Source organism: Mus caroli, chromosome 11 (genome assembly GCF_900094665.2).
Source record: "Mus caroli chromosome 11, CAROLI_EIJ_v1.1, whole genome shotgun sequence".
Taxonomy (NCBI): Eukaryota; Metazoa; Chordata; class Mammalia; order Rodentia; family Muridae; genus Mus; species Mus caroli.
The window spans coordinates 72,726,452-72,747,044 of record NC_034580.1 but is presented as its reverse complement, the minus strand read 5'-3'; the positions used below and the strand labels follow the sequence as shown (position 1 = coordinate 72,747,044).

The window sequence follows — 20,593 nt, the reverse complement described above, 5'->3', positions numbered from 1 at the left end:
ACCAGCCTCTCCTTGCTCACTACCAGGCCTTACCAGGAGCAGAGGCATTTCCTCATGCCAGTTCTGACTCAAGTCTCACCATCTATAACCAATGTTCAGACTCACCTAAGGAGAATCCATCTCTATGGACCAGCCACACCTTCTCTGTCTCATACCAGGCCTCTTCAGCAGCAATCTGCTCTTCCGTCTTGGCCTATTGGAGGGAAGGGGGGGGACAAACAGACATTGCTTTAAAAGATCAGAGACAAGGACAGAAGAAAAGATGAGGAGACTAAGGAGGAAAGGGCTTCGAGTTGAGCCTCTGGGCAAGTGGAAAAATTAGGCAGGAGACACAGGACACGGGCCACGGGCGTGTGAGAGGTTAGCAAAGGAGGGTAGGAAGCCAGGAGCACGGAGGACAAAGACAGTGAGATTAGGGTTGTAACTTTGAGGGTTCAGACACACAGGAATCATTGTGGTCAGGAGAGACATGGCCCCAGGAAAGCGAGTCACCAGGCTCCACCTCTAGCTGCCCCTTTTCTTCCTCCCTGGGAGCCAGTGAGATCTGCATCCTGACTCGAGCCCTGAACGCTGGGGCCACAGTCACAGGTTCTTTCGTGCCAAAAGAAAGGGCTCTTCCCCTAAGATGGGAGAAGCCATTTCCTGTATCCTAGAACTCTGCATGATGGAATGATAAGAGGCCCTGCGCTCTAGCCTGAAGATGCTCTATGTGGCAAGGGCACAGTGCCCTTCTCCTCCAAGTCACAGTCCACAGAGGCCCCTTTGTTGACTTGGAAGATTGTAGTTGCACAAGCCTAGTGGGCATATTAGTGTCACATGAGGGCACAGGGCAGCAGGGGCATGGGACAGAGCTGACGGGTGCACAGAAGTGGGTGTGAAAGGGCTGGGAGATCAGAGGTCACCAATCAAAACAGGCATTCATAAGCACTGTCAGAGTGTGGGGCTCTCAGATCCGACACCATCCAATAAGAACACTTGAACTAGGAAACAGTGGCACCAGAGGAACTGGGACCAAAATGGGGACCTAGATACCATGGTTATCAGGCTCCTCGGCTGCAAAATGTCAGCAATGTCATGGCACCTTGAGGGAGGCTGGCCACCTAGACACAGACCAGCCCTCAGACTTACACTGGTTCCAACACTCTCCCCAGATGGCAACCCCCAGATTCTCACCCTTTCTCATGAGACCCCAAACCGAAGCAGAGACACCTTCCTATGCTACTGACCCCTGGGTCAGGGATCAGAAAATGGCGAGAACACGTAAGCAGAAATATTGTATAACCTTCGTCACATCCCTTAGATTTTCAAAGGAGGGAGATCGATAGGTTGACCATAACAAAGCTGTCAATGTTTATCTAAGTGAGAAAATTTTAAAATGCTGGGTTTCTAATCTTTTAATCTTTGAAGGATTGAGCAAGGAGTGACCCTGGCACTCAGGAGGCAGATGCAGGCTCTGAGTTCAAGGCCAGCCTGGTCTATATAGGGAGTTCTAGAAGAGCCTATAGAGAGAAACTCTGTCTCAAAAAAATAAATCTCCGGTGTTTTGCCTTTTCCAAACCAAGTGAAACTTTTGTCCTGAGTGAACATGTTCTGTGACCATGTGTGAGTGACATCAGAGGGTCATGGCCTGCCTGAGAACAAGTTCCTCACACTGACCAGGAGGTGGAGACAGAGACCGTCTCATCTTCAGGCTCGGCAGAAAGGTCTTTTGGTGCTTTCCTTACCCAGCGTGAGCAGGGCAGCAACCCCTGGGCTCCAGGGGCAGAGAGGCAAAGCTGGGGCCACGAAGTTCCCCGAGGGCCACAGCTGCACCACCTCAGCTCCCCTGGAGACCCCAGTACAAAGTGGGAACCTAGAGGGAAGGAGGCCTTACACTCCAGCAGGAGGCCCGAGCACAGACGCCAGCCCAGGTACAGGGTGGGGGTGGTGGGTTGTCACTGGAGAAAGCAGAGGGCTCCTGGGTGGGGCAGGAGCACCCTACCTGGCTGTAGGCAGGAGAGGCGGCCTCGGGGTCCAGCTGCCAGCAGCAAGCAAAGAAAGAAAGAGAAAAAGGTAAAGACAGGTAGAGAGACCACTACAGGTCCCCTCCAGAAGACGCCCCAAGACGCATGAGCCAGCACTCTATTCCTGATATAGATTGGGAGTCAGGAGCACTTGCCCAGGCTGCTGGCTAGGCAAGAGCGGTCAGACTAAGACAGGAAAGGTTCTTGTTATCATCAGACCCTACAGAAGGAAGGATCTTGTGGGTCATTCCTTGTGGCACACAGGCATCTGACACTCTGTCTCCAGCCAGTCTGTCCTGGACTGGATATTCAGTTGACCCTGGATTAGTCTTGCTCTCCCACACTCCTGGTAGGCCAGGCCACCTCACAACACCCAAGGCCTGTAGCCCCATCCTTCTGTCTTCCCCCGCTGCTCCCCAGGATACCAGTTTTTCTATGGCTACAAGACAGACACAAACCCAGAGGTGCCACTCCCCATGCCAAAGGCTACATTTCAGAGCTAACACAAGGGAACTGACAGCCTAAATCTAAGTCACAGTATTCCAACCCCCATTGCACCGAGTTCCACACCTGGGCAGGCACAGTGACCCCACTGCAAGCAGAGGCCTCCCAGCTCCAACCCTAGCTACCTGTCAAGTGCCCAACCCTTGAGACAGACTTGACCTTTATACTACATTCTGGTTACTTAAAGCCCTCCAAAGCCTTGCTGGCAGAAATGGGAGCCAGGCAAGCCTTGGACATTGCTTATTAGAAATGAGAAGGGTTAATATTCACAGGGGTCTAGACACGGGGCATCAAAATGTGAGACGCTGACTCCTGCCTTGTCAGATGCCAGGCCATCATACCAATGAGCATCCTCAAAGTAGGAGACGGGGGCTAGAGAAGGAGATGGGATCCCCAGCTATGAAGCACCCCTGTGTGGTCACAGGGTCCTGGGCTGTCAGCAGTATCAATATTCCATAGAGTTCAGCTTTCCTTTCTTCAACCAAAGAGCCATTGTGAGGGCTCACAGATAGCCATGGAGTTTCCTTCTATCACACACACACACGCACGCATACGCACATGGGCACACACTGTCCAGCCACCAGCTTTGGGAAGAATAGGGCCAGGGACTGGGAACCCTACACACAAGTGAGGTGGGTATTACAGAAGCTGTGAAGATCCTCTCAAGTCGCTGGTGTGCCTCCTCCGCAGGACTCAACCGGACCTCGGGGTCAGCTCCTGTCTAAAGGTTAAGCCACTATTAGTTCTGGCCTGGGGGGACAGTGGGGGTACCACATGCCAAGCTCTTAGCCCAGGAAGCCACTGGAACCCAGTGCAGAAGTGGAGCAGGGTCAGGGAGACAAGCCAAGTGCCAGTTCGAGTTTTGAAACTCTATGATATGAAAAAGGAACAGGTAGGTACCTGTGAGAGACCTGGGATTACCTCTTCCTATGGCTCTAACTATTGTACCACCCCATTTACTCTTGTCCCAGGATGAACAAGAAATGAACTCCAGGTCAAGACATGTCTCAGCCCCCAACTCCACCCTAGTGCAAAAAGAAGGTGCAGAGAGCTGGAAGGAGACCACAGCCCAGGGCAGGCACATGACACTCCCTGGCTACTTATAGGTTCCCCAAGGAACCGAAGTTCAGCTGCTACCCTGATCATCATGCCAGAAAGCCCCTGCCAACTCTTCCCTGTGAGACAGGAACACACTGCCCTGACAGAGCAGGACAGGAGGGTGGGGAAGGGTGGCACTTGGCATTCCTCCACATCCTGCAATACCCAGGAAGAATGGGGGCAAGGCAGCTTCCAGGAAAGACGGCTACCAAGAGGAAGCACACAGTGAGTGTCTAAGGTCCCTCAGGCTGTGCCCTGGCACCCACATTATTCCTCCCCTAACTACAAGAAAAAGTTAGGGAAAGCTGAGAAAAGCTCAGGGAGGCGGGGTGAAAGTTAATGTCACTCCCAACACACATCCTACGGGACTTCAGCAGGACACACGAGGCGGAGGAGCTTGAAAAGAACTAACTCTCTAACTCAAGACCAGACAGGGAGCCAACACCTGTGAGGCTGGGGTAGTGCAGCTACACAGGGGCTCCCTATGCCTACCTGGTACCCAGGCACAGGGCTTCCCAAGGAGGGTGGATGTTCAGGCCAGGCCTGAAGAAAGCAGCGATGGCACTAGTGACTGTTGGCAGCATCACTTTTGGTCCTACCATCCTGGGTACCTGGTATACCTGGTGCCAGTGAGCAAGCTTGGCGTTTGACCTGCATCCTGTCTAATCAGCACAGTCACCATTGGACGCAGGCATCACCCCTTGTTTGTAATTCAAAACTCTAAAGAGTTCCCCAAACAAAAGATTTTTCTCAATTATTCTGGTGGCAAAACCCACATTGATCTTTTATCGTCCTGAAATGAGACTATTCACGGGTTTGCCTTGGACACAGTCACACAAGGTGGTTAGAGGTGGCTACTTGTATGTATGCCATAAATCATTCCAAGATATAAAAATGACAAGTTCCCAGTACTTAAGGCGTCACAGAAGGGACTAAGGACCTACATTATAACTCCCCACTTGACAACAGACAGGCCCTTGGTGATGAACCTTGCAGAAGTCTCCCAGAGGGTGTGGCTGAGGATGTGAGCCTAGATCACCTGACTTAAGATGCCTGTCTCCACCCTGCGATCATCAGCTAAGACTCAGGTTTTCGGCTCTCATGGAAAGGCCTGCAGCATGCTGGTTAGCAGTTCCCACTTCAGCAACCAGGCCAGAGTCTAGGCCATCGCTCACTCTGGCACAAGGTTAATGAAAGTCATGCAGCCCATGCCATGGGTGGGCACATTACCCTGGGACAGCTTTGATCATGCAAGGCTCCTTCAGGCTTGAGGAAGCCACTGTGAGGGTGGTAAGCCCTCCAGTAAGAGTAGTGAGGGGCATAGGGGGTTAGTGGCACACTCTGGTACCTCCTGCTGCACATCAGAGGCTGGTGACTTGGCCTGCTGTTTTCCATCGGGGTTCAACTTCGGGCCAGCCAAGTTTGGGTCAGCCAGCTCTTGTGCTGGGGCTGGGGAGCCCCGCTTATTTGGGGTCTCAGGCTTGGCTGGGGATCCTGCTTTCTTTGGGGAGTCCACCATGTCTGGAGAGCCTGATTTTCCAGTGGAGGCTGGCTCCTGGCTGGGGGCCTTCTCCCCTTTCCCAGGAGGCTGCTTGCCGCGGGACTTGTGGTCCTTGCCTCGCCCCCGAGACATTAGACTGCGCAGGCCTACAGAGAGCTCATCCTTGGCTGCCTCCTTCTTTGTTTCCGGCTTTGGTGGAGCAGGAGGAGGAGGTGGTGGTGGTGGGGGCTTGGGACTAGAGGCTGCCTTTTCTCCCTTCTTGCCTCGAGCTGGGTGCTCAGGGGACCTGGCTCCTCGGCCTGGAGGCTCCTTGGTAGTCCCAGGCTCCTCACCAGGCAGTACTTTGCTGACCACCTTCCTCACTGCATTCGCCACCCGCTTCCGGGACAGGCCTTGGGCCTCTTCATTTGGGCCTTCAGGTGAGGCAGCCGCTAGGCCATTCATAGTGAGCATGGGTTCGGGACTCTTGGCTGTCTGGGAAGTCTCTGAGGGTACCGGGCTGGTGGCAGGCTGAGGACTCCTAGGTGGAGCACTGCCGTCCTTAGAGCTGGCCTCTGGCTACAGTCACATAAATAAATGAGGTCATGAGTAGCAACCCCACAGCCCTACCCATGTCATGCACACAGGATGAAAGGGGGTGTGGCCTCAGGCCCCAAGACCTATCTTCCATTCGCCAACCAAACAACACACGGATCCAAAAGCTCCCTTCTCTCTCCCAGTACTCCTCTCTCCACCTTCTAGAGTCTAGACATCTAGACAGAACAACTGCATCGAAAACCTTGGCTTCTCTTTCTATAGATCACTCTGCTGCTACCCCCAGAAGGTGTGAAGGGCACTGAAAACACTAACACAAGGGGCCCCCAAGCCCATGAGCCCCTTAGAATTACTGTCTTTATGTCAGAATAGCAACCAAGGCCCAATCCACCACACCCCATCCCCTCATAGCCAGTAGAGCTGGAGGGTAAGGAATCAAGCCTTGGGTGGTCAGTTCCTACCCCCAGGCCCAGGCCTATCTCCTGGGGCTCCCTGCCTTCCCCATCCTTACCTCCTCATCACTCCATTCTCTAGGCAGTCAGACCCATGGTCTGACCACCCTGAAGGAAGAAATTGACAAGGTACTCCTCCTGAGTCAAGCTCCTCCCACAACCCAGTTCTTCTGGCTGCTGGCCACTGTCTCCCCTTCACCTACACTCTTAGTTGCTGCAGATGCCCAATGCTGGCACTGTCTCCCTCCTGCAAACTTCTCATGGGTTAGAGACTCCTACCTCCCAGAGGGCTTGTGTAGAAGGAAGGGAGGACGGCAACTCGGGCCCATAAAGGGTTAAGCAGCCACGTTGCACTCCACAGGGAGCAGGGTCCTGGCTCAGCTGGGTGACTACCAGCCTCTGGGCATCCAGGAGTTGCCTGGTGTAGGTTGGCACTCTCCATCTAGGGTACCCACTCCCTCCCTGACACTCAGCCAGGAACTGTCTGGGGAGGCGAGAGGCTGCTACTAAGGAGGGCCACGCTGGCTAATGACAGGGCAGTTTCCTGCAAAGCTAACCACACTGCCTGTGGTTGGAGACAAGGTCAATCCAGGAGCTGACCAGACAGTGACTTGCTACTCCCTGAGCTGTATAACTCAGTCCTCGATCCCCAGAGCAACCGTGATTCTAGATTGCACCACTGTGAAAGTCTGGCTGCCATGCCTGTTTACAGACTCCCAGATGACAGACCCGCCACATTCAGAGGGTGCGTCACCTTCTGAGTATGGCTGAGTCCAGGCCTCTGGCTCTAGGGAAGTTCTACTGAGGGGGTAGAGAGAGAATGTTGCATGCTGACTATTCTTCAGATTCTTAGGCCAAGAGTATTGGGTGGCATGAAGGGGACTGTGGAACTAGCCGTAGCCCCAATCGCCAGGCCCTTCTCCTGTCCTATTCCTGACTTCCTTCCCATCCCCCACAAGTAGAGATGAGGGCACAATAGTAATTGCTAGCACATACATTGTATTTTGCTTGCTAGACACTCTCCTAAGCACTTTACATGTTAGACAGAAAGAGAAAGGAAAAGAATCTGGGCTACTCTGCAGCTCTACCTGTCTCAAACACATCCCTTAGAAATCGCAGGTTAGCCTTAACCTTCTGGGATTGTTTACAGTTCCAAAGGGAGCCACAGACTGTTCCTAGTCAGTCATCTAAGCAAGTAGGGACAGCAAGGACAGTCTGCCCATCCTGAAAATGTCCTGCATCTTCTCTTGGACACACTGCTCAGGAGATAGCTTCCCTCTCACCCTATAAGAGATCAGCTTTATTCAGGGTCTCTGTCCCAAGGTGGTAGGGTGTGGGGACATCGGGCATCTGTGGGCACAGAGGTTGTGCACAGAGCAGCTGAGGGGTGGGGTGGAAGCGTCAGCAGCAGCTGTCTTGAATCCCTCTGTCCCTCTGTGTCCTTATCTTGGGCCACCCAGTGCAGGCTAAAGAATCCTAACAGCTGAGCATTCATTTGGTCCATGCTTCCTGACCTGAGAGTGCTCCCACACTGCCTGTCCCCAAAGGTCCAGGAAACCAAACCTGAAAGTAATCAACTAAAGGGGTTGGGGTGGGCAACAGAGGGTGGGCCCCAAAGCACCTTAGCTCCCCTCCTCCCTTTCTGTACCCAAAGTGGTGCTACACACTGTACCTTCCACCCCACTGCTGACCTTCCCTCTAACCACACCAGCAACACTGGATGGGACAAGGCCAACCCACCACACACCTACACACACACACACACACACACACACACACACACACATCTCAGGGAAGCACTTACAGCCCCTTCCTCTTTGCCTGGAGGGCCGGGTTTTGGCACACCTTTGTCCTCCTCTTTAACCTGAGGGAGCAGACAGAGAAGTCACTGGCAGGTCAAAGCTGGGAGAAAAGGTCTAGGGGCCTTCTCTCCTTGGGAAGCAGAGCGGGACTGGGGTTGGGTTCAGAGGTCTGAGCAAGACATCTCTTTTTCTGAGATTGAAGCTGCCCAGAGACAGTGTTGTAAGAACTAAGAGTCTCTATGAAAGTAAAATCCCAGGATGCTCGGGGTTCGGTAGCCAGCCCACAGCCCACTGGGGCTGTCAGAGGTCCACCACATCATGATCTCAGGGTCACAGAACTGCCATCCATGCAGATGGGGCAAGGAACCCCAAAGTAAGGTAAGAAGTGTAGGGGAGAGAGATCCCTGGCTGGGGTGGGGGTTTGTGCTACAGCCGGAGCCAGCAGCCTGAGTCAGACAGAAGGTGCAGAGTCGGGGGAAACAGCAGGCGCTGTCACTGTCTGGGAAAGGACTGGTGATGTGGACACTCTGAGGGCTCTTCCAGAGTCAAGCTGGGAATGGACTCCAAGGGGCTGGGCTCCAGAGTCAAAAGAACCCACTCTTCTAGCACCTCTGCCTCCTAAACCCAGGCAGTCCCAGGAGACTTAGCATCCCTTCCTTTCCCAGGCAACCCCATGACATCCTCAGCATGCCTTTCTTTCCTGCATGGTAGGAAGACAGGAGCCCAGGAAGAAGCTTTGACTTCTAATGGAAGATATTCTTAGCAACATCCAGAATCAATTATCTAATAGAGAAGTGGGGCTGTTCATTTTCAACCAAGGTCCATGGTCAATTCTGAGTTCCAATTAGCAGTGCCTGGACACTGTCCAGCATGGTGGCCACTGCAGTATTGAAGCCACATCTTGTCTACGAAGCATATCCAATGGGTCTAGGGTTCAGTTAGTTCTCATTAACATGGGCAAGGCAAGGGAAGATGGCAAAGGCTCACAGAGGAAACCTTCTTACTTCAGAAGCTGGGGTCTGTGCAGAGAAGGGGAGGGGAAGGGTCTGTACAATAATGCAGGGTGGCTAGGTCTGTACCTGCCGTCCTCCTCAGCAAGGGCCACCACCCCTCCCCATGAGGATCACACCATGCATTAGCCCCTAGGCACACAGGTTAGAGCATATTAAGTATTCCCAAAGCACACACACTCTCACTAATGCACACAGTGCAGTTAGTTTGGCTTCGCATATGGCCCAGATTCTAAGTTCACTCAGAGTCCCTCACCAGCTCCAAATCCATCCTTTCTCCAGTAGCCTGTGTCTGGGGTCCCAAATGGCTGTCCAAGGTGAGGAATTGGGAATACTGGTTGCCCCCCAAAGTGTCTGGGACACTGGGCTCAGGTATGAGCTCAGCTCTGGATTTAGCTTCAGGCTGACTCATGCCCTCCCCCCTCCCTAAAGCTTCTGGCAGTGTAGGTCATTGTCCAGCCAGAGACTGTGCATGTGCACAAAGGCATGCCCAAGTCTGCCACAGCCTGGATTACTCTCTGGAGCTAGCTGCCAACTGGCCTGACATCCCCACTAGCAGCTCCTTTCTTCTACCCACCTCATTCCCCAGACTCTGGGCTCCACAGGCATGGGGGCCGAGCCTTCCCCAGAACCCCACAGTCCTGGGGGTGAGGCTGAGCTGCAGGCTGTGGAAGGGTGTGGAGAGATTAGCTTGGAGAGGCAGCAGCAGCACAAAAGGCCGCTCAGCTTACCAGAGGTGGAGCTGGGGAGGGGAGTGACTCAGCACAGAAGCCATCAAGACAGAAAAGGGCTCCCAAGCCACACTGGTCATTCTCCCTGCACCCCCCAAATACACACGCATGCCCAATCCCTTTGTAGCTTCACCATGCTGAGCACATAAGAGAACCAAGATTTTGAAATCCAACTTTCCTTTTGCTCCCAGAAGGCAAACCGAGTTGAAAAGGCCATGGTGCTGGGGGGCAGCCTGTACCTCTGTACCCTGGGTCAGAGAAGAAAGAGGGGCGGGATCTCTCAGGGGCTCAGAGTCTTCCCAAAGGCCAGGACCCGCTGGGATGAATGCTGTGGGTGACAAGAGGAAAGGAGGCTAGAAGGAGGATCCCAAAACTCAGGGCATGGGAGGACTGAGAAATAAACTGTGGGAAGAAGATGGAGGCAAGGTGGGTGTCAGACGGAGAAACGTCTAAACTGGGAAGCTGTGTGTCCTCAAATAAGCTACTTGACCCCTCTGGGCCCGCCTGGAGAATTAGGAACTAGACTGGTCTAGATAATGAATAAAGTCACCTCCAGACCCAGAACTGAAGGAGTCAGGGAGGGGGATGGAGAGCCACTCCCTTGATTCTCCAGGAGACTAAGCAAGCTGCCTGGGGACCCCAGCACCCCTGCCTTCCACCTGCAACCCACGTGGCCTGGCAGAAGTGAGAGGCCTGTGGAATTTTAGCTTTCCTCTCTGCAGGTCCTCAGCACCAGAAATCTGCCCTTGCCCGGGGAGGCTTCACCAAAGAGTTACTTAGACTCCATAGAATGAACGATATGGTTTGCTCCTATAGCTGATTGTGATAAATAATTGGTTAGAAATTAGTTTTGTTTTGAAGTGCTGGGGATGGAACACCGGGCCTCACACACACAAGGCAAGGGCTCCACCTACGAGCTACACGCTAGCCCTATTTTTAATAGGCTCTGTTGGCTTCTGTCTTACTATCCAGTCAGTATGCTACAGGCTTTAAGTTTAATTGACTCATTTGGCCTTGAATTCATGTCTACATTTCGGCACTTGTCCAGAGAGGTCCCTATGACCCAGAAGGACATTGGCCACTAGACATCTGGTTCACTCCTTCACACTAGCTACTCTAGGGAGTAGCCCTCTGATAGCATGCGGGGAGGTCCCCAGAGGAAGCTGCTGCCTCTGTGCCTTGAGGGAGAACTGCCTGAATCTCTCCTCTCTTTCTTTCAGCTGTTTAGGACCAGGAGCAGGCCAACTTTATCCACTATGGAGCAGAGAAGGAACTCCGGCCCCAGGGCTGATGGCAGTGCCTCTGTAGCCGTGACTCCAGATGTAAAAACAGGTTTCTCCCAGAGCTAAGAGACTTGCTGTGGATCAAGGATTCCCAGAGAGGACTCTTGTCCCAGACTGGATATTTCTGCTCTAGTAACTTCAGCCATTTCCAGCATTAACTACTGAATAAGGAATGCCTTCATTTAAATGGACTCTATACAAGGTATTTAACATACATTTCCCTAATTATCTATTCATTCTTCCTCATCCATTCATTCAGTCTTCCATTCACTTATTTGTGTGTGGGTGTGGGTGTATTCATTCATGCAGAAAAGTGCTGAGGCCAGAGTTTAACATCAGCATGCCTTTCTCAATCATGTCTCCACCTTATTTCTTTTAATTTTATTACATTTGTGTGTGTGTTTGTGTGTGTGTGTGTGTGTGTGTGTGTGTGTGTGTAAGTGCATGTATGCTCAGAGGACAACTGGCAGACTTGGTTCTCTCCAACCATGTGAATCCTGTGGAGCTCCCTCAGGCTGTCAGGCTAGGGAGCACTGCCTGAGCCACTGAGCCAACTCCCCAGCCCTTCCATTTAAAACTGTTTGAGGCAGAGTCTGCCAATGGAGCCAGAGCTCACTTTTCCACCTAGTCTAGCTGGCTGACAACTCCTGGGCCTCCATCGTCTCCACTCTCTAGTGGTGGGTTACAGGTATACACTGCCTGCCACACTCAGGCTTTTTCATATGAGTTCTTGGAATCCAAACTCAGTCCTTATGCTTATACAGCATCTACCTAATGAGTCATCAGCCTAATTGATTTTATCATTTATTTTTTCTTTTGAGACAGAGAATTGCTATGTAGCCCAGGTTGGCCTAGAATTCACTATATAGACCAGGTTTGCCTTGCTGAGATCGCCTTGCCTTAGCCCTCCTGGGTGCTGAAATTACACGTATGTACACCATACCCAGCTAACCCCAGATTTTCTAATGTAATCTTCTGACATGGAATCATTATTTTATTTTGCTGATGAGGAAAAAGAATTCTGAAAGCTATTATGTCACATAGATGATATACGATGGGGCTTGGATTTTCTTCTTTTGTGGGACTTTTGTTTTTTGTTTTGTTTTGAGGCAGGATCTCATATTGCCTGTACCTGCCTCAATTCAATGTGCAGCCAAAGATGTCCATGGACTCTTTGATCTTCCTGCCTCTAACTCCCAATTGGAGCTTGGGTTTGATCTAAATAAAGTCAGTCCAACTCCAAAGTCTATACTGCCTCCCTCACCAGCTTCTCTTCCTCCGTGTGAGCTCCAGGAGATCTGGCTCAAGCCAAGGCACAGGCTGACAGTGTGGCTGCATAGGCATTCAATCTTTCCAAGCTGAGTTTCTGAATTTACAAAAGGGAGACTCCAGTACGTCCCCAACACCTTCTAAGACCTGGCCATCTTTCTCTCCCCGTGTCACTTCTGACCACTTTCCTCCCTTGGAAGAATGGAAAGGAAATCCGTGCCCCTGATCACTCCCCTGAGCCATTTCACCCCTCCCCCTCCTCCCAGCCCCCCCCCCCCCGCACTCCCCTCCCCCCACAGGCTTACAGAGAAGGACAGAGGGAGAGCTGCTGAGTGGCTCCTCAGTTAAGTGGAAGAGTTGGTATTCGCAGCCAGGAGGAGTCTTTTGTTGTTGTTGTTGTTGTTTTTCGAGACAGGGTTTCTCTGTGTAGCCCTGGCTGTCCTGGAACTCACTTTGTAGACCAGGCTGTCCTTGAACTCAGAAATCCGCCTGCCTCTGCCTCCCAAATGCTGGGATTAAAGGCGTATGCCACCACCACTCGGCAGGAGGGGTCTTGGTAACTATGCCATCCCCTGACTGGGATTTCATCCTGGCCAGGACTCTCTCTTACCCATCATACCATTCGGCTTTGACAAGTTGACAGTCATATGACAATGGAGGAAATGGGAGAGGAGGCAGGTTTCTTGGCCCAAAGCTTATCCCATCTGATCTCTTTCCCCCAAACACACTACAGAGAATAAGGCTTGTCCATCCTGATTCTCAGAGAGGTGACACAAACAAGAGAGGTGTGACTCCCAAACTTAGCAAAGATAAATAGATATAGCAAACTCAGGGCCGGGAGACCAGGGTGAGGAAGGCAGGGATATGCATCCTCTCTGGCCTAGTCAGCCCATCTGTAGGAATGGATGCCAAAGGAGCCGACATCAAGAAACAAAGAGGAAAAGAAAACCCACAAGCTCCTGCAAGCACTTTTTCAGAGATGCACTCCACGGGACAGTCAAACTGCAAACAGCCCAAGGGATTGGAATAAGAGCTGGTTAGGGAAACAATGTCGTTAGCCCAACACATGGGTATGCTGCCATTTACAAAGACAAAGATGTGGACAATGAAACCATATGGAAAATTCCACACAAAATGACATCAATCAAAAAGAACGAGAACATAAATAGCATGCCAATGGTGATCATAATAATTTTGTAAATGTTATAAATTAAACACAACAGACATACTTGCTATTTATTTTGCTGTGCAGTCGTTACTTACTGCTTGTTTTTATTGTAAAGATGGCTAAATAGTCAATAAAAAGGGGAGAAGGAAAGGAGATAATAATAGCTAGAAGCCTTTGTTTCCAAAGAGGAGAAATCTGCTGAGGCACCGTCTACCCTCTGCCCCAAAGTCGCCTATCACTCAGGGAGACAAGGCAGGGTTTACCCTCCCCCTGTGTCAACACCCATAACCCTCCCTTAGCCACCACAAGACACTGTGTTAAGGAAAGGAGAGATCAGGGCTGGAGAGATGGTTCAGCGGTTAAAAGCAATGGCTGCTCTCCAGAGGACCTAGTTTCAATTCCCAGCACCCACATGGTGGCTCACAACTGTCTGTAGCTCCCACTCCAGAGGATGTGGCAGTCTCACACAGGTATCCATGCAGTCAAAATGCCAATGCATATAAACATAAATCTCAGAAAGAAAAAAAGAAAGAGAGAGAGAGAGAGAGAAAGAGGGAGGGAGGGAGGGAGGGAGGGAGGGAAACAGACAGACAGACAGACAGACAGACAGACAGACAGGAAAAGAAAGAAATAGGGGAGTTCAAAGACCCTGAGAATAATCATACCCACTGGGCAGCCCAGGAATGCCCAGCCTGGACAGATGCTGTTAAGTGTTACGTGTCTAAGCCACACATCCAAGTCCCAAGAGCAGCAAGTAACTCCAAGACAGAGACTGTGTCTCGAGGCAACCAAAATGTCATCAGGGGCAGAGGTAAGTTTCCAGCCTGTTGCCCTGTGCCAACACCATTGGCAATGCTCTTCCCTCTTCATCCGTATTCCAAGGCACACAAGGGAGCTCTCAGGAGAATCTCCCCTTGACGATCTCACCCCAGCACCCACTTATCTGAGGAGCAGGGAAGGGAAGAAAGAATAGCAGCAATGGCAGTGACTTCTTTGCAGTGCTGGGAATCAAACCCAGTGCCTCACCATGCTAGACAAGCCACCTGCCACTGAGCAGCAGGTCCAGCCAACAGTACATCTTTATTGAGCATCTTTGTGGTGCGAGGTGTTATGCTCAGCCCCTAACAAGCTCACAACATCCCTCTGAAGTAGACACCAGCATGAGTCTTGCTTCACAGATGAGCAAAGGAAGACCCAGAAGATCACGCGACTTTGTTACGGCCTCACAACAGCAAGTGACAGATCTAAAATGCACACTCAGAGCTGTCCTCTACCAACCTTTTAGGGCTTACTTTAAAGGAGCGTGGTCAGCTCTCCCCCATACTCCCTTGTTCACCTATACCGTGGGCCTTCCACATCAGTGGCTGGAGCAACAGCTTGGGTAGAAAGCAGTAGCTTCCATGGCTCTCCACTCATGACCACTCTACAAAGCTGCTTGGAAAGGGGAGTTCTGCAGGGAAGGGCCTGAAGGCCACACTGCCAGCCAAAGGAAGAGAGGAAGAAGAGGTGGCCCTCCCTCGGAGCCAGCCTCTAGCCGAGCCCTCCCCCACAGCAGGGCGGAACAGAAAGCAGCAGAGAACCCTGGGCCACTGCCCACCCGCCTGGAGGAAGCAGGTGCCATGGGACAGCTTCCTGTCACCACAGCAGTTGCAGAAAGGCCAGGGTTTCCTCGGACAGACAGACAGGCCGCTGGAGGTCTCCCCTTTCTGAGGACACCCAAGACTCCTCTGCAGGGCACTTTGCCATCTGCTAGTGCCATTTCCCATGGCCCTGAGTCTGTGACAGACAAGGTGCAAGATGGGGTGGGGAGTAGGCTGGAGCAGGAAGCACCCAGCTTCCAGAGTGAAGAGTTCCCTCCCGCCAGCACCACCCTGCTCTGCCCCACACACACCTCCATGGCGGTGCCAGTCTGGCAGCTGGGACAGGGCAGTTCTTCGGGCACAGGGAGATACAAACGCTATGGGCATATCTCAGGCTTCTGATACGCCTCCGCACTGGGCCAGCTCACGCTCTGCCAACTGCTGACTCAATTGAAAACCTTACCCTTAGTGGCTGGAGGGGCAGAGAGGAGGACAGGACGGTCTGGGAGGCAGCTATGGCTCTCCTCACTTGCTTTTTTAAGGAACTTACTTCTCTGGAATAATTTGCTAAAAGAGAGTCATGGGCTGGCAGGGTGCTGGAGTGGGTTAAGATGCTGTTGCTAAAGCCTGAGGACCTGAGCTTGGTCCTCCGAACTCACTGGTGGGAGGAGAGAACTAACTCCCACAAGTTGTCCTCTACCCTCCACATACAAACCAAGGTGCACATGAGTGCACATGAGTGCACACACACACACACACACACAAATGAATAAAGATAAAAAATCTTCTTTAAGTTAAGATAAAGAGGCTCACAGACAGCATCTCTGGGATGCCCTGTGTGTCTTTTCTAAGTATCCTGGCCGTGGGAATGGAAGAGGCCATGCTGGGTACTTCTTGAGGACAATAAGAAGATTGCAGCCAACCACAAGGACCATCCCCTGTCAAGGCCATCTTTCCCATCTAGTCCAGAGTAAGAGAGCAGAGGGGGCTACCATAGCAGCCCAAAGCAGGACCAAATTCTCCAAAGACATGCCTGGGTTCCTAGGCTCTGAAGAAATGAAAGCCAGGCCGTCTTCGCTGTGGGAAAGGCGTGCCTCAGTCTGTGGGGTGGTGGAGGCAGCCCCAGGAAACTGAGGTTTAGAAGATGGTTCCCCACCAAAGCTCCCCAAATCGTGAGTCAGACCCAGTATGTATGTGCCTTGCCTCATAGGGGCTCTGAGGCAGCTGGGCCATGTACTGCCCTTTCAACTAAGTGACTGAGAGAGAGGAGCCCCAAGGCAGCCCCACCCCTTCCTCTCCACCTACTTCTGCCACATCTGGGGAAATAACAGGACGCCTTCCTTTCCTAAATGAGGAAACATCATGGGGAGGCCGGGACATTTCCGGGGTTGGGGTCAGAAGGACACTCACCAGCATGGCTTGGCCTGGAGCAGCCCAGAGCAAGGAGTCTCCTCTCTCTGCTGCTCCCGTTAGCAGCTCAGAATAGCACAGGCTGCAGCCCCGCCCCGGTCCCCTCCCTCTCCCAGGCCCCTCCCGCTGCAGCTGCCCAACCCTGCCAGAGTTGTGCAGACAGCAGAGGCTAGAGGACTGCGGGCACCAGGTATGTCCACAGCCAGGGAGCAATGGGGTCTGGGTAGAAGGGAAAGAAGGCTCTTCAAATAAGGACATGGGTTGGGGATAGAGAGTGTCCTGGGGTTAGGGACAGGAGACAGGAAGGGTGGCACTTTCCTTCTGACACACTCAGCCTCCTGGACAGCTGAGCTGATATGGCCCCTAAAAATAGCAAAGGAATTTGAGACCTGCAGCCCCCGGCCCCACAGGCCAAGATTGAGACTAGCACATGCGCGCTTACATACACACACATACCAGCAGGTGTGCATGAACTCAATCACAGCACAGTGTACTTGAGAACACTTCAATCATACGCCTAACTATGGCATCTAAGTAACTGTATAAAGACACTAACACTGCATTCAATATGACATACGGGGGCCCACGCACACTAGGCCCGGTCAGCAACCTCACAGCAGTCCTGTAAGGCCCAGCAAGAGCAGAGACCCCACATGATCAGCCTGAGTGAGGCCTCCTGCTGCTGCCTCATTAGAATAGATGCTTGGGAGAGAATCAACTGCTCTCCCTCCATCTCCTCCCACACACCAGCCAGCTGCTGCATAGGCAGAGGAGAGTGTGGTGGGTGGGGAGGGGTGGGGAGCTCTCAGCCCTGCAAACGTAGGGAACTGGGGGGGGGGGCAGGGCCCATGAACAACGGTCGGGGTCGGTCGTCAGTGAAGAACTTGTGTTCCTTGTTAGAAACCCCTGCCTGGCTCTAGTTAACAAGACCAGATACCCTGGAGGCTGATATGGGTGCTGAGGAAAAGACAGCAATGAGGGGAAAGACAGGGCCTGCCAAGTGTCTGTGGAAAATGGAGACAATCTTTGCTTCCTTCTTCCTTTCCAGGGAGGGAGGGAGGGATTGGAAAAACCCAAGCTCGCCACCCACGGCCAGTTCTAAGTACCCCTGGTCCTGAAGCTACTATATGCTCCAAAACGAGAATGGTAAGTACTGCCCAAAAGGACCAAACCCAGCTCTCCTACCTTTTGTTTGCAGACAGAATTTCTCTGTAGACCCCTGGATGTCCCGGAACTTGCACTGTAGACCAGGCTGGCCTTGAACTCAGTGATCCTCCTGCTTCTGCCCTACAAGTGCTAGCTAGTATCAAAGGTGTGCACCACTACTGCCAGGTCTGATCTTTCCGCATGACACTGTAACAAGTCACCCAGTCTCACCATCCCACACACATATGCACACACATACACAGGCTATCGGGAAACACTCTTCTCTGCTCTCTAGGGAAGTCAAAGGTTCTGTATCCCCAGGTTCCTCTGAGCACAGCAATGCTCACTGAAGCCTTGAATGCTTCAGAGTTCAGGCTTTAGTAAAGGATGTAGTGCCTAGACCTCCCTGTCTCCCTCTCAGTCTCTGGTTTAATTGGTGGGGGAAGGAGCCCTGAGCACTGGGATTTCTAAAACACTCCAGATGGTGTCCGTTTTGTTTGTTTTTAATGTGTATGAGTGTTTTATTTGTGTTTGTGTGTGTACATCTCATGTGTGCCTAATGCCCAAGGAAGTCAGAAGAAGGTGCCAGATCTCCTAGAGCAGGAGCTGTAGATAGTTGCAAGCCATCACATGGGTGCTGAGAACCAAACCCAGGTCCTAAGCCCTCTCCAGCCCTGCTTTTGGCATTTTGTGAAGCAGTCCCACTTTATGGCCCAGGTTGACTTGAAACTCATTATATATCCCAGGTTACTTCAAACCCTCAATTAATCCTCCTGCCTCAGTCTCCCAAATGCTGTGATTATAGGCTTACACCACCATGCTTAGTATGTTTCTTTGTTGTTGTTGTTGTTTTGTTTTTGTTTTGTTTGAGAGAGAGAGAGAGAATCTGGGCAGTGGTGGCGCATGTCTTTAATCCCAGCACTTGGGAGGCAGAGGCAGGTGGATTTCTGAGTTCGAGGTCAGCCTGGTCTACAGAGTGAGTTCCAGGACAGCCAGGGCTATACAGAGAAACCCTGTCTGGGGGTGGGGGGTGTGGAGAAAGAGAGAGAGAGAGAATCTGGCTAAGCAGCTTAGGCTGGCTTTGAACTTGAGATTCCTACTGTCTCAGGCTCTTGAAGCTGGGATTATAGGTGTGTGTCCTCCAAGTCAGGCTCCTGGTGATTCTGGCTTAAGCCAAGGCTACTGAGGCAGATATAAAGCCTAGTAGTAATGTGCCCAACTGTTGGATGGGTGGGTGGGTGGGTGTCTGTGTAGCCATGGGCAGGTGACTTTAATTCCCCGCATCTCTACATTGAAGATTATGCTTATACTATTTCTTCCCAGTCATTAAGAGGCAAGGACAGGCTAGAAAAGATTTAGTTTTCAAAGTTTGGTCCCTGAATCTACAGCATCCACATCAAGTGGGCACTGGCTAGAAATGCTAAAGCATCACTCACTCCAGCCTCTGCATCCAGAGTGCTGGGACCCAACATTTGAGGTTTAGCCAGGCTTCTAGTAGTTCTGATACACATTACAGTCTGAGAACCACTGCTTGGGACTGGAGAGTTGACTCAGTGGTTAAAAGCACTGACTGCAGCCAGGCATGGTGGCGCACGCCTTTAATCCCAGCACTGGGGAGGCAGAGGCAGGTGGATTTCTGAGTTCATGGCCAGCCTGGTCTACAGAGTGAGTTCCAGGACAGCCAGGGCTATACAGAGAAACCCTGACTCAGGGGAAAAAAAAAAAAAAAAAAAGGCGCACTGACTGCTCTTCCAGAGGTCCTGAGTTCAATTCCCAGCAACCACATGGTGGCTCACAACCATCTGTAATGGGATCTGATGCCCTCTTNTGGTGTGTCTGAAGACAGCTACATTGTACTCATAAAATAAATAAATCTTAAAAAAAAAAAAAAAAAAAGGAAGGAAGGAAGGAAGAAAGGAAGGAAGGAAGGAAGAAAGAAAAGACGTATCCACAGTATATCACGGTTAAAGATAAAACCTTCAGAGCCACACTTCCTGGTTCAATCTAGGCTCTTTCACATAGTGACTATATAGAATAATTGCTACTCTATAATTCAATTTTTTCATCAGTAAAGTAGGGGAAATAATAGTACCTATAATATAGAGTTAACATAGGGTAGATGATTTAGTGCATATAAAGTTCTAAAACCACTGTCCCTCATGGATAGAGTATTTATTTAACATGTTTGAGTTACTGGATTCCATCCCCAGCACATAGGGGAGGGCACTTATAAACAAAATGTAATAATAGATGAGAAGGTGTCTCAATGAGTCAAAACACTTGCTGTGTCAGCATAATGACATGAGTTCAAAACCCTAGAATGCACATTAAAACAACAACAACAACAACAACACTAGGAGCTGGAGAAATGGCTCCAAAGGTAATAGTACTTCCTGTTCTTCCAGAGGACCAGACTTTGGTTTCCAGTACTCAGGTCATCACAGCCACCTGTAACTCCTGTTGCTGAGGATTCTGTACCCTCTTCTGACTTACGTGGGTTCTCTCACACATGTGGTCTAAACTCACACAGACACAACCACACATATATGCACAAGAATGAGCACATGTGCATATACTCACATGTATGCATAAACACATATGTGTATGTATGTGTGCTCAAGCATGCCTAGTGTGGTCATTTGTATGCCTTGGACCTCTGCCCACACATATGTGCACATAATACACATAAAGATATACAGATGCATACAAATTAAATATGTAACTTTCTACTAAAAAACGATTGAGGATAGCCAGGTATTGTGGTGCATGCCTTTAATCCTAGCATACAGGAAGCAGAAATAGATAGATTGCTGTGAATTTGAGACCAGCTTCATCAACATAGTGAGTTCTGGGACAGCCAGGGCTAATAGAGACACCCTATCTCAAAAAAACAAGAACACAGCAAAAGGATTGAAGAAGACATCCAGTGTCCACCTCTGATCTACACACACACACACACAGAAAAAATGTAAATACTGTTATCTTATCTTAAAAATGGGAGAAAGGGCCGGGCAGTGGTGGCACATGCCTTTAATCCCAGCACTTGGGAGGCAGAGGCAGGCAGATTTCTGAGTTCGAGGCCAGCCTGGTCTACAGAGTGAG

General features: G+C 51.2%; 1 protein-coding gene across 18 annotated transcripts in view; it reads right to left on the bottom strand.

Annotated features, from left to right (window-relative positions):
- The window catches only part of Myo18a (myosin XVIIIA), a 106,685-nt gene that overhangs the window by 48,898 nt on the left and 37,194 nt on the right, over positions 1-20,593 (bottom strand). For 4 of the 18 annotated variants that reach the window (XM_029484083.1, XM_029484082.1, XM_029484085.1 and 1 more), the window contains exons 1-6: positions 9,161-9,779; positions 7,897-7,956; positions 4,954-5,664; positions 3,133-3,228; positions 1,982-2,017; positions 106-193 (exon numbers count right to left, since the gene is read on the bottom strand). In XM_029484083.1, the coding sequence (XP_029339943.1) occupies positions 106-193; positions 1,982-2,017; positions 3,133-3,228; positions 4,954-5,664; positions 7,897-7,956; positions 9,161-9,316 (1,147 nt within the window). In that variant the 5' untranslated portion in view covers positions 9,317-9,779. Of the gene's footprint in view, positions 1-105; positions 194-1,873; positions 2,018-3,132; positions 3,229-4,953; positions 5,665-7,896; positions 7,957-9,160; positions 9,780-9,813; positions 9,964-16,345; positions 16,432-20,593 lie in introns of those variants that run through there. The other 14 variants (XM_029484097.1, XM_029484099.1, XM_029484088.1 and 11 more) reach the window with 10 other exon arrangements.